Source organism: Lepus europaeus, chromosome 11 (assembly GCF_033115175.1).
Source record: "Lepus europaeus isolate LE1 chromosome 11, mLepTim1.pri, whole genome shotgun sequence".
NCBI classification, from domain to species: domain Eukaryota; kingdom Metazoa; phylum Chordata; class Mammalia; order Lagomorpha; family Leporidae; genus Lepus; species Lepus europaeus.
The window spans coordinates 8309382-8323057 of record NC_084837.1 but is presented as its reverse complement, the minus strand read 5'-3'; the positions used below and the strand labels follow the sequence as shown (position 1 = coordinate 8323057).

General features: G+C 48.0%; 1 protein-coding gene across 1 annotated transcript in view; it reads left to right on the top strand.

Annotated features, from left to right (window-relative positions):
* Positions 1-13676, top strand: part of LOC133769342 (protein FAM169B-like) — a 68046-nt gene that overhangs the window by 32881 nt on the left and 21489 nt on the right. The window contains exons 4-5 of the mRNA XM_062204545.1: positions 1396-1481; positions 6576-6753. Of these exons, the coding sequence (XP_062060529.1) occupies positions 1396-1481; positions 6576-6753 (264 nt within the window). The remainder of the gene's footprint in view (positions 1-1395; positions 1482-6575; positions 6754-13676) is intronic.

Sequence of the window (13676 nt, the reverse complement as noted above, 5' to 3'; positions counted from 1 at the left end):
CCTGTGGCGCCGGCACACCGGGTTCTAGTCCCGGTCAGGGCACCGGATTCTGTCCCGGTTGCTCCCTTTCCAGGCCAGCTCTCTGCTGTGGCCTGGGAGTGCAGTGGAGGATGGCCCCCAACTCTTTGGGCCCTGCACCCGCATGGGAGACCAGGAGAAGCACCTGACTCCTGGCTTCGGATCAGCGCGATGCACCGGCCGCAGCGCGCCAGCCGCGGCGGCCATTGGAGGGTGAACCAAAGGCAAAGGAAGACCTTTCTCTCTGTCTCTCTCTCTGACTGTCCACTCTGCCTGTCCAAAAAAAAAAAAAAAAAAAAAATGAGAGATGCAAGTGTAACGATGATGATAAAAGGAGTATACAAAATACCGGAAAGCAACCCAAATCACTTTGGTGTACAAAATGCAGTTCTTAAGCAAGGGATGACTGTGGTGGGGTTTGACTGTAGAAGGGGCACTCAGTAGGGATGGATTGGCAGGGACACTGGGTGGCCAGTGAAGGGCTGCCTCAGTCATCAGAGGAGATGCTGGTGACCTGGCCATAGCTGGCATCTGCGGCTGCAGAGAAGGGGACTGGTCCCGTCACATCACGAGGCAGCAGGAGAAACTGAGGGGATGTGGGGACTGCCTGGCAGGGGAACACACTCAGGGTCAGTGGATATTGAGTTCCTGTCGAGAGCCAGCCTGTGCTGTGTCTCATACTCCAGTGCCAAGGTGATGCTTTTTTAAAGATAGAGAATCTTCCATCTGATGCTTTACTCCCCAAAAGGCCTTAGCTGGGCTGACCCAAAGCCAGGAGCCAGGAGCTTCTTTCAGGTCTCCCACATGGGTGCAGAGGCCCAAGCACTTGAGCCATCTTCTACTGCTTTCCCAAGTGCACTAGCAGGGAGCTGGATAGGATGTGGAGCAGCCAGGACTTGAACCGATGCCTTTGCAGGATGCTGGCACCACAGGCGGTGGCTTTACCTGCTATGCCACAGCATGGGCCCTGCGGTGATGTTTCTTGCATAGGTATCAGGGCTCATTCCATGTCCTTAACCAGGGTTGCAGTGTCCTGAATTTGAGGGGTATTGAACTGTGACATGTCATTGGACTCTGAGAAATGTTTGTAACATGAAAACACTCTAATTTTTACCCACTGCATTTTCCAATGCTGGAGTGCTTCCTGTTTGGCACAACAACACTGGGATAGATACGGTGACAATAGCCACCTAGGATGTCCCCTGACGGGGAGAGTAGCCCCTCTCTGTCCTGGCCCGTGCTCTCAGAAAACTCCAGCTCTGTGACTACTGCCTGCTGGTCCCCTACAGGTCCGGTCCATGGCTCCTGCTGTGGAAATTGGCCCCCGGCAGCTGGTTGGCCGCATGCACCTGACGGTGACCTCTGCTTCCTCTGCAGTTGTCGCTGTTTACGTGAAGGAGTCCTGGTGGTGCACGGAAGACGTCCTGAGGACCTCTGATCCCGCGAGAGAAGGTTTGATGGAGGTGAGGCGATGCGGGGTTAGATGGGCACCACAAACAAGATGACACCTCCCTGTGCTCACCGCTGTGTTACCATGTGGATACAGTGTACCTGGTGCACACCTGGGCAGCCCAGGAGTCACCAGCCGGGCAGCTTAAACAGGTGGCTGCTGTTCCACAGTTCTTCAGACTGGAGAGGGGGAGTGACAGAGAGAGGAGATCTTCCATCTGCTTTTTCATTCCCTTAGTGGCTACAACAACCAGGGCTGGGCCATGTTGAAGTCACGAGTCTAGAACTCCATCTTGGTCTCCAACATGAGCGCAGGGGCCCAAGCATTTGGGCTATCATCCACTGCTTTCCCACGTGCATTAGCAGGGAGGCAGATTGGAAGCTGAGCAGTGGAGACTTGAACCGACTGCTCGGATAAGGAATGTCAGCATTGCAGGTGGCTGCTGAACTTGTTGTGCCCCTGGGTTGCTTTATTTTGAGGACTGATGGCTGCTGGCAGCCTCCAGGGCTCCCAGGTTTGTAGACAGAGTTCTGCTTGTGGCTCCACACTGTGGTTTCCGTTTGTGCATTCTGTGGCTGTTGGAATTGTCCCCTTCTGTAGTGGACACCAGTCCCAGTGGATTAGGGTTCCTCATCGTGCTCTCCTCTTGGCTTGATCACCTACAAAGTTCCCATTTCCAATTAAGATCCCATTCAGAGATCCTGCAGGTTAGGACCTCAGCTGCTTCTTGGAGGACACACAACTCAATCCTTAACTCTCCACCAGCAAGGAAGCGAGTAACAAACGGCCACATTCAGCAGGCAGACCTGGCTGTCGCTAAGTCTCATTCACCCAGCTGAATGCTGCCTGCCCTGAATCTGACAGCCTCAGTCTGCGCGGTCTCTGCCGTGAGAGGAAGCTCTGCTTGGTGCCTGCAGATGGCATCGCCCTGACCATGAGCTGGGACTGTATCAGATTCTGTTCGGTGCCCCATCTCAGGTGCAGTGCAGCAACCCTCCCATTTCATGATCTTTACCACATTTGTTCTGCAAGTGAAGAAATCTGGGTTGGGGTATGGGGGAGAGTGCAGGCAGGTGCCCCAGCAGGTGCACCCCAACTCCTCAGAGTCCAGGCAGATCCTCTTGGCTGAGGCAGAGGCTAAGGAGGAAGGTGATACAGGAGCAAGAGTTGGGACCACGCACCCCACATCTGCTCATTGTCATTTGGTTGTTGTGTTAATACATGGGGGGACAGGAGCCAGCAGTCACTTGCCCTTTCGAAGTGATGGTTTTGTTGGCCGTGGCCTGGGATACCCCTTGGTGTTCTTCACAAAATCCTGTAAATACTGAAGGCAATCTCAGTATTGGTTCAGGTTCCATTTGGAGAATAGGGCAATACAGTTTTTGTTTTTCATTTCCTGCTAAACAATTAAAAAAACTCAGTTCTGAATTATATTTTAACCCACAGTTTAATCAAGATGTAACTCCACAAATTTCGCTCTCTTAAAAGCACAATTCTTTCATTGTACTGTATATTGATCACTGCCAATTCCTGAACATTTTCATTATTCTGAAAAGAAACCTTGCACACACTAGCAGTCACCCCTCATTCCCCACCTTCCCCAACCGCGGGAACCACTTAGCTACGTTCTGCCCCTGGGAGTTTGCCTGTTCCACACTTTTCATACAGGTGGAATCACACAGTCACACAACTCGCGTTCCTTGGGTCTAGCTTCTTTCTCTCAGCAGAGTTTCCTCAGGGTTCGTCCATGGTGTAACAACACATCAGAACTGAGTTCGTTGATGGGGCACTGCAGGGAGAGCCTGCAGTCTGTGTACTTGTTCACCAGTGGATGGCCATTGCCTTTTTCTCCACGTTTGGCTATTGTGGATAATACTGTGAGCATCTGCGTATGAGACTTTGGGGACCATGTATTTCCACTTTTCTTGGATACGCACCTAGAAGAGGAATTGCTCGTCATATGCTAACTCTATATTTAATGTTTTGAGCAACTGCCAAATCATCTTCGACAGCAGCTGCACCATTTCACACGTTCACCAGCAGTGTCTGAGGCTTCAGACTCTGCATGTCCTCACCAGCACTTGTTATTGTCTTTTTCATGTGTTCCATCCTAGGAGGTGTGAAGTGGTGTCTCACCGAGGTTTTGATTTGCATCTCTCATGGCTAAGGATATCGAGTGTCTTTTGGTGTGTGCTCGTTGGCCATTTGTATATCCTCTTTGGGAAGATGTTTATTCAGATCTTTGATCTATTTTTTGTTTTTTTATTATTTTTAGGAAAGATGTATTTATTTGAAAGGCAGAATTACAGAGCTCAGAGAGAGAGGCAGAGACAGATCTTCCATCCATTAGTTCACTCCCCAGAAGGCCACAACGGCCAGGGGCTGGACCAGGCCAAAGCCAGGAGCCCAGAGCTCCATGGTCCATGTTGGTCTCCCATGTGGGTGCAAGGGCCCATCTTCTACTGCCTTCCCAGGCACATTAGTAGGGAGCTAGATTGGAAGTGGAGCAGCTGGGATTTGAACCAGCTCTTAAATGGGATGCTGACATTGCAGGCAGTGGCTTAATCCTCTGTGCTACAACGCTGGCCTCTTTGACCCACTTTTTAATTGGCTATTTTACTTTTTTGCTCACATATGTGATTTTCATTTTTTCCCATTCTCTCTCTCTCTCTCTCTCTCTCTCTCTGTGTGTGTGTGTGTGCGCTTTGGTCAGGTTTCAGTGGATGGGAAGGATGTTACTTGGAAGACGTTTTTCCTCCAGTAACCAATGATGGCTTGGAATTTGGCAGAGGAACCTGAGTGCCCAGAGTGGTGTTGGAGCACCTGTCTCTGTTGCTCTCCGGCTCCTTTGCCAGGTGGCTCCTTGGTGATGGCTGTTCTGAAAACTGGGAAGAAGCTGACTTGTTCTTAGTAATTTTTCAGAACAAGAGCAGCTGTTTCCTTCATTTCTCATCTTTCCTAAGTTTAGATGAGGCTTTGTCCTCCCCCGATTTTCTGAAAATGTGCCCCGTGTTGTGAGTGGAAAGAAACCTGGCCATTAATTCCACCTAATGAGCCCGGTGGAGCAGATCTATCCCGGCCCAGCTGTCCCTGTGGATAGTTCCCCCTTTTGTACAGCTCTGGGTCTTGACATTTTTTTCTCTTTTAATTGAATTTTGTTTCTTTGCCAGGTCTTCTTCACAAATTACCCAAAAAAGCTTTCTTAATGTTCTTTCTGTTAACATAATTAGTGGCCCTAATGAGGGATTAGAACTGGATCTCGGTTTTGTTTTCAGAAACATTTCTAAGTCAAAATCACATGTGTCACGTTTTTTCACTCTGTAATAAAACTGGACAAATTAAGTGGGTTTTCCTTTCTCCTTTTTCTCCTGCCAGTTTTTGACTGGATGCTTCCCTCCTCCCAGATGCACTCTGCTTTCCTCTCCTGGCTTCTCTCTGAACGTCTTGGTCTTATAAGTTGAAAAATACAACTTCCCACATCACACCAGTGAGGGTTTTGCCACTTGCTAGCTATTCTTACAGTCTGAACGTGATTTGGCTGCCACTCTCTGAGATATATAATGTGGAGGCTTCCGAGAGCTGAGCTGGGGTGGTTTTCATAAATCTTCTCCTCATCTAAGACTTGGCTCCAGATAAAGGTGAAATATTTCACATTCTGGGCCAATTAATAAGTTTATCAGAACTGAACACTTTGTGCTGCTTGCTAGGGTGCTGCAGGCTGCCTTCTTTTTATTACCAGAGCTTGAAAAACACACCAGTGCTTTAGCGACCCCTCGAGTGAGCTTCTCTCATGACCAGTGGGGGAGATTGAGACCCAGAGAGGTTGTAAATGACTGAGGACCTCCCGGCAAATCCAGGCTGCAACCCCATAACCACGGACAATGCCAATGATCATTTCAGTGTCAACTAATAAATATAAATTATATACAAAACCAAGCATTAATATTTGTATTAAACTTCGCTTTACGTAAGTCTCCGTCCTAATGGTCAGACATGCAGAAGGAGCTCCCTGGCCTAGGAAGGCCTGCCTCTGACAGCCCTTGCTCAGCTCTCTCAGGTCTTCTCTGGAATGAGGCAGCAAAATCGATCCATGTAATCACTCAGCCTCTTTGTGCTTCAGTTTCTTCACCTCTAGTCAGGACCTCCCAGCAGGTGGGGACAGTCAAAGGGCAGCCGGTGGGTGGAAGCCACAGCCCAGTCACTGGTGTGGCTGACCTGGTGGTGGTGGGTGCTACAGGGTCTCATGCACACGCACACAGGGTAAAGTCCAATACAACGATACTGTCGGTTGGTAAACAGCTGACTGCTTGCACCTCACATGCCACATATTAGCAGTCGCCGTGGCCGCCTGGAGGGCTGCATTTAGGAGATTCTGAGAGCATGCGCAGGCTCCCTCTGCTCTCAGTACTGGGGGGAGGGGGGCTGCGATTTCAGCCACACAAGGGGTTTTAGCAGACAGGAGACGCAGTCGTTTTGACTTGTGAAGGATTGGGTCTGACTCTGGGTGGACCTGACTTCAGCCACGCGGTTCCCTGACTTGTGCCGACCGCCGTGGGCAGCCTTAGAGCCGAGTGGGCCTCGGGCCCTACGAATTTCCTGGGGTGGGGGCTCCAGTGTGTGTTCAGGATCTGTCGAGAGCCATCGGCTGCCCGTCGATTTGGTGTTGGCACCGGTGCTCCCGGCTATCCCCCTCCTCCTCCGGAGGGTCGGAACTCTGGAGCGCGCCGTCCAGCTGTAGAAAACGGCTTTGTGTGAGGCCACGTGCGTGGAGTTCGCGGGGCGGCCTGCCAAGGCCCCTCTGAGCTCACTTCCTGCTTCAGAGCAGGCGGTGGTTGTGCTCTGCTGGGCCTTGCTCCGTGCTGGTGGCCCCGGGGAGCTCCTCTGGCCTCGTCCTTCGCTCCTGGACGCCACACTGTGCCAAAGGCCAGCGGCGTGCAGGCCTCCGCGAGACGCCATGATCCCCATCCTGGCCCCCGAGCCGAAGGGGATGCCGGGACGGTGACGCCATGTCCGGCCGGGCGTGCGGGCGGCCCCGGCGGAGGCCCCGCACCCGATTCTCCCCTCTGACCTCACTGGGTGGTTGTCTTCCTCCTTTTTTCCCTCCAAGGTTCGGGCGTTTGGGGAGAGGATCGTGCTTTTCATCCTCAACGTCGTCATTTTTGGAAGAGCCGAGAGAAGCTTGGATGATGACGCCATGTTTTTTTTGCCTCACTCCGTGACGGAGCGAGCCAAGATTCTGTGGAGAAATGGAGCAGCCGTTGGGTTTTACACCACCAAAAGGAAAGGTGAGGGTGCGGCGCTGCCCGTGGGGACAGGGGGCCGGAGCGGGGCGGGGGCGCCCTCAGCCCTGGGGTTACCCCTGGAGAATCTTCTGGAACGGGGCCCGCGGCCGGCGCACAGCCGTGCGAAGGCGCCCGGGGTGGCCGTCATTTCCAGGCCGCGCGCAGGCAGGGTGGTGGCGCTTTGTGTGCACTGTGCCCGTTCATTCATGTGCCTTCGCGTTAACCAGCGGCCCGCTGCTGCCAGCCGTGGCGCGGAGCAGAGGCACGCCGGCTGCCGGGGTCTCAGGCCCTGACCTAGGACAGCCAGCCGCGGCCGGCCGGGGGTGTGCACCGCCGACCGCGTGTGCCAAAGGGATGAGTCTCCTCTGTAAAGTCGTTTTCTTGAGTAGCTCCTCCACCTTCTGAAGGCTGCCAGCAGCCCTGACCCACTGGTCCGAGCCCCATCACTTGGTTCGTATAAAGTTCTCAATTTTAGCCAAAAAGCACCAAAAACAAACAAACAAACCCACCCCAGTTTCCCCACATAAACCACCATGCCCATGCTGTCTGCGTTAAGTGTCGGCTAAGAGCAGAGCTTGGCTTTGAGCCTTGCACGTGTCGTGTTCAGGGCAGGATAGATCTGCATTTCTTGCTTGTTTTTCTCAGTGTGATATGACCAGCTTCCCATGCAGACAGCTCTGCGTGAGTTCATTACACCCTGGGGCTTTGGCACCTCTGTCTTTGGTTCCTTGGGTCAGGATAGTCATTTCCCCTGTCATTTTCCTGTGCCATTTCACTTTTTTGAATAATGATGTACTTCAGTCATTAATTCCGTAAGGAAGGGAACTTGCTCTAATTTCTTCTCCCTGGGAGACTCATGGGTTGTCATTTTTTTTTTTTTTAAGTCAAATGGCCAGTCTCTGGTCTGCAGCAGGATTGCTTGTGACTGAGATCTGCTCTAAGGACCAAGGCTGTGGACAGCTTCCATCTGATGGGTGAGGAGGCCAGTGCAGGGCAAGAAGAGCTTCCCCCTGGCTTCTCCCTGCCCTGCCACTGCTCCTGGGGGCAGAGATGCCGCAGGACTCCCAGTCCCTGGAGACAGAGCAGAGGTTGCTTGTGACTGCCTTGCCCTCCCCAGGCAGCCCAGAGCCTTGCAGTGGAAGGACCTCAAGACGAGGAGTGGAGGCAGAGGGACTTGGGGCTCGAATTAATTTCTGCCTCTGTTTTTCTGACAAATCCAGGGCAGAGTTGTCTGTCGCTGGATACTCGGTCACGGTGTTTTCATCAATGAGCTGTTTTTCATAGGAGTACACTTACAATAGTATTGACTGAGTGGTTTCATTTATTTGAGAAGCAGAGGATGCGGGCGGAGTCGGGGCCGGGAGGGAGGGAGGTAGAGGGAGAGAGAGAGATCCCATCTGTTGGCTCACTCCCCAGATATCCCAAATGGCTTGGACCAGGCGAAAGCTGGGAGCCAGAACTCAGTCTGCCTCCCATGTGGGCGGCAGGGACACTATTGCTGGAACTGTCAGTGTGCTCTCTCAGGGTGCACGTTAGCAGGATGCCAGAGTTGGGAGCAGAGCCAGGACTTGTACCGAGGCACTCTGGTAGGGATGTGGGCGTCACAGCAGGCATTCCAACTGCTATGCTGAATGCCTACCCCTAAACTAGCTTATTGAGGGCCGGTTTTCTTTTTTTAAATAACTATTATTTACTCAGCAACTTAGTTGGTCTAAATAGTGTCAAGTCTGTAGAGAATTAAATAAACCAAGTATATTTTTCAAGTATATGTAGCCAACTTAATTTTTTTTTTGTCATGGAATTAACTTATTTTTGGAGACATAAACTATTCTCATGGGATCTCTCTCTCACACTCTTTCACTGTCTCACTCACACACACACACCTTTACCTGCCAGTGATGGACAAGAGTTCCAGTTGCTCCATAATCTTGCCAGGATTTGGTATTATCTGTCTTTTTAATTTTAGACATTCTACAAAGTGTGAAGTAGTATCTAATTTTGGTTTTGGTTTGCATTTCCCTGCTGAGGAATGATGCTGATAATGTTTTCATGTGCATATTTGATGGTTATATATGTTACTTCATAAAATGTGTGTTCAACTCTTTTCCCCCATTTTTTATTAGGCTGTTTTCTTGTGATTGCGCTTTGGTAATTCTTTGTATTTTTTGTATACCAGATCTTTATCAGGTATGTATATATATTTTGAAAACATTTTCATTTTGATAACAATGTTTTCCAAAGACCAGAAGTTTAAAGTTTTGAGTAATTAGTATTTTGACATTTTGATACATTAATTGTAATTTATCAATTTTCAGTATGATTTAGTTCAAATATCTTCTAATTTGCGATTTTTATGCATTCTTTAGAAGTAAGTTAATTTCCGGATATAGGAGACTATCTCAGATGTTTTATTTTTTGTTGATTTTTAATTTAGTTCTGCAGTAAGAGAATATCATCTGCTACATTTTAGTATCCTGAAGGCTGCTGGGAGTAGTTTTATGACCCAGTGCATGGGCTCTCAGTGGACATTCCACATGGACTTGAATGAATGCGCTCACTTTGTAATGCTGGGAGTCCCGCTGTAAAACTGTCAGTCATGGTGATTGATGGAGACATTCAGATGCACCTTTTGGCTGATATTTTTGTTAGTTCTGTCAAATTTAGAAGTTTACTCATGACTTTACCCATGATTATGGATTCATCTCATTCTTTCTTTGGTTGTGTCAGTTTTTCCTTTATGTATTTTGAGGCTTTGTTATTAGTTACATCTATATTTATTCTTATTCTATGTGATGTATGAATATTGATGATTTTATCATTAAAAAGTGTCCATGTGGGGAGTTGTACTTTGTGCTGACTTCTCTCACCTTTAGTAAATGCTCTGGTGGGTTCTTGTTCAGGGTTGTGACATTTGTGGTGGCTCAGCTAGAGTGAACTCTCAATGGTGTCACGTCTGTGCTTCCATTACTGGTGCAGAAAACAGGCTCCAAAGGGAAGATATGTCAGATTTTCCAAGTTCTACTCACTGCTGCAAATGCAAGGGATCTTGGATTTCTCTCTCTCTTTGAGCCTTTAACATGCTCAAGTGCAAAGCCTACTAAGTTCCTTATGTTTCCCTCCATTGAAGAGCTAGCTTGGGTGGGGCCTGTGTTGTGGTGTGCACAGCTGGCACCAACTCCAGAGGCCCAGAAGCTTCTGAGTGCAGTCATGCAGAATGATTCTGGCTCTTGGTGGATCCCGTGTTTTCTGGTGGGAACCTTCCTTAAACATGATGGTTTTGGCTCTGGTCAGCAGATCTCTGTGCAACAAACCAAACCTTGCCTCTGCATTGGACTTGCAAATTTTAGCATTTATTCAGGGAAAAACTGGTTACACTGGTTACTACATGATCTGTTCCCAGTTTTGAGACATTTAGTGGAACTTTTGCATGATGAATTTTTTTAAGTTATTGTTTGAGAATAATGTCTTTTTATACCAGGAAATAGTTATCCTGAATGACGTTGACATCTCCTCCTTCCCTTTATTTCTTTAAATCAATACGAGTTAAAGTAACCAAAAAAGGAAGTATCTGCAGTTGTTATTAAATTTATTATTTTTATTTTTGTTGTTAGTGTACATTCATCTTATGCTTATTGTTTATATGAGATATATTTTTCTACCTTTTACCTTAAAAAAGATTCATTTATTCAAAAGCCAGAGTGACAGGGAAAGAGACTGAGAGAGATCTACCACCCACCAGTTCACTCCCCAAAGGCTACAACAGGCAGGTCTGGGCTAGGCCAAAGCCACAGCCCAGGCTGGCGCTGTGGCATAGTGGGTAAGGCTACCACCTGCAATGCCACATCCCATATGGGTGCCGATTCAAGTCCAAACTGTTCCACTTCTGATCCAGCTCTCTGCTTTGGCCTGGGAAAGCAGTAGAAGATGGACCAAGTCTTTGGGCCCCTGCACCCATATGGGAGATTTGGAAGAAGCTCCTGGTTCCTGGCTTCTGATGGGCTCAGCTCTGGCCGTTTCAGCCATTTGGGGAGTGAACCAGCAAATGGAAGATATCTTTCTCTCTCTCTCTGCCTCTGCCTCTCTGTAACTCTACCTTTCAAATAAATAAATCTTAAAAAAAAAAAAATCCAGGAGCCAGGAATTCCATCCAAGTCTCCCACCTGAGTGGCAGGGGCCCATCTTTTGCTGCCTTTCCAGGCCCATTAGCAGGAAGCTGGATCAGAAGAGGAGCGGCTGTGGTTCAAACCAGCATTCTAGTATGACCTGCTAGTATGACTGCAAACTGCAGCTTAGCCTGTACCACAACACTGGTCCTCTCACCTTTTACTTTTTTATTTTACTTTCAGTCCACTTACATACTTATTTTTATTGCAATTTTTTGTTTCATTTTTTTTTTTATGTGTTTCACAGGCTAAGAGAGGGAGCAAGACAGAGACACAGATGGAGACAGAGAGTTCCCATTTACTGTTTTACTTCTCAGATGCCTGCAGTGCCTCACCTGGGGGCCAGAAGTTCTGTCCAGCTCTCCTACATGGGTGGCAGGAACTCAACTGCTTGCAGCATGATCTGCTGTCTCCCAGGGTGTGCACTGTGGGAACCTGGAATTGGGAACAGAGCCAGAACTCGAACCCTGACACTTGATATGGGATATGGACATCCAGCCAGCAGCTTAGTCCCTAGGCTGAATGTGGGCTCCTGTGTCCTTATTTTTTTTTTTTTTTAATTTTTGACAGGCAGAGTGGACAGTGAGAGAGAGACAGAGAGAAAGGTCTTCCTTTGCCGTTGGTTCACCCTCCAGTGGCCGCCGCAGCCGGCGCGCTGCTGCCGGCGCACTGCGCTGATCCGAAGCCAGGAGCCAGGTGCTTCTCCTGGTCTCCCATGGGGTGCAGGGCCCAAGTACTTGGGCCATCCTCCACTGCACTCCCGGGCCATAGCAGAGAGATGGCCTGGAAGAGGGGCAACCAGGACAGAATCCGGCACCCCGACCGGGACTAGAACCCGGTGTGCCGGTGCCGCAAGGTGGAAGATTAGCCTGTTGAGTCACGGCGCCGGCCTGTGTCCTTATTTTTAAAGCATGTATTTTGTTGCTGGTGTATAACTGAGTCCTGCGTTGAAAACCTGTTCTTTTTTTTTTTTTTTAAAGATTTATTTATTTATTTGAAAGGCAGACTTACAGAGAAAGAAGGAGAGAAAGATCTTCCATTGCTCATTCACTCTCAAATGGCCACAACAGCCAGGGCTGAGCCAGGCTGGAACTTTCCGTACTGCTTTCCCAGGAGCATCAACAGGGAGCTGGATCAGACGTGGAGCAGCCGGTAGTCGATCTGGTGCTGGGGCTTTAACCGGCTGAGCCACAGTGCCGGCCCCTGTCAATCTGTTCTGCACAGTGCCTACCTTTTGTCTGGAGTGTTACATGTAAACTTGAATGTTTACATTCAAGGATTGGTTTGGCTATATTAGCCATTCCCCTTTGCAGTTTGTTTCATGTCATTTTTTCTCCTCTGTTCCTCTTTTCCTTCTTTTGTTGTAATCAGATTTTTTTAGTGTTCCATTTTGATTTCTCTGTTGGCTTTCTAGCTCTGTATTTTTGCACTTTTTAAAACTGTTGCTTTAGGGATTCTATAATTTATTTTGAACTCATGCCAGTTAACTTAGATCATATTGAATGACTTTAGTGAGATGTAGAAACTTTGCAGGGGTGATTTTTATTTACCTCTTGTTTATATAGAGCTACTGGTATTATATATTAGATCTGTTTATGTTATAAAATTATCAAAACTTATTTATGATTTTAGTACATTGTCCTGTCTTTTAAATATATCAAAACAAGAAAAATATATAATTAAAAATATTTACTCACATACTTTCCCCTTTAAGATTCTGGGAGGTATTTTTTTGTTGTTGTTGTTTTTGTAGGTCCCTGTAGCCATCAAATGTCAGTTCTCTGCAGGTTAGAGTACTTCCCCATGCATTTCTTGTCATGCAGTTCCGCTGAACAAATCCTTAGCTTTTGTTTACTGAAAATATTTAAAAATTTTATTTCACTTTCATAGTTTATATTTTATTTTTGATCCTTTGAACATATTTGTAAAGCTGTTTGAAGTCCTTGTCTGTTAATATCTGGACCTATTATAATTAGTTATATTAGTTGCCTTTTTCATAGGTATAGTTCTCCCAACACCATTTATTGGGGATACTGTCAAAAGTGGGTTGATTTTGCATGTGTGGGATCGTATCTGGGCTCTGTTTTGTTCCATTGCTCGGCATGTCTACTGTTGTGTCAGTGCTGTGCTATTTTGATTACTCCAGCTTTGTCGTACATGTATATTTTGAAGTCAACACTGTTTGGAGTGCCCATGGTCTTTTGTGGTTCTGTACAAGTTTACAGACAGTTCTTTTACTCCTGTGAAAGATGTCACTGCAATTTTGATAAGGATCACATTGAATGTGTAGATTGCTTGGGGTAGTACGGACATTTACCATGAACACAGAGTACCGTGCATTTATTTGTGTCTTCTTTAACTTCCCTCATCAATACTACAGAATCCAGGAGCATGCAGACCATTGGTGGGTCTCCTCAGGGCGTGCTCAACTGCCTCAGGAGCCAGTGGTGTCTGGTGCTTAAACTTGTGAAGTGGCCCAGGGCAGGCGTAAGAGGATGCTACCTAAAAGTGGTATCCTTAGCACAAGTAGCACTCTTAGCTGTTTCTATGTTGAGTTTCTGTGGTTTAAGAGTATCCCAGATATCTTCATCAATATCCTAAATATCTGTCTTCCTTCTCTTTGACTGGCAGTGTTGACTACTTGACCTGGATTAGGACTTTTTAGAGCAGTTCTTCCTGAAATGCTACACAGAGCTGCAGGAGGGAGGGAGGGAGAGAGGGAGCGAGGGAGGGAGAATCTTCCATCTGCTGTTTCACTCCCCA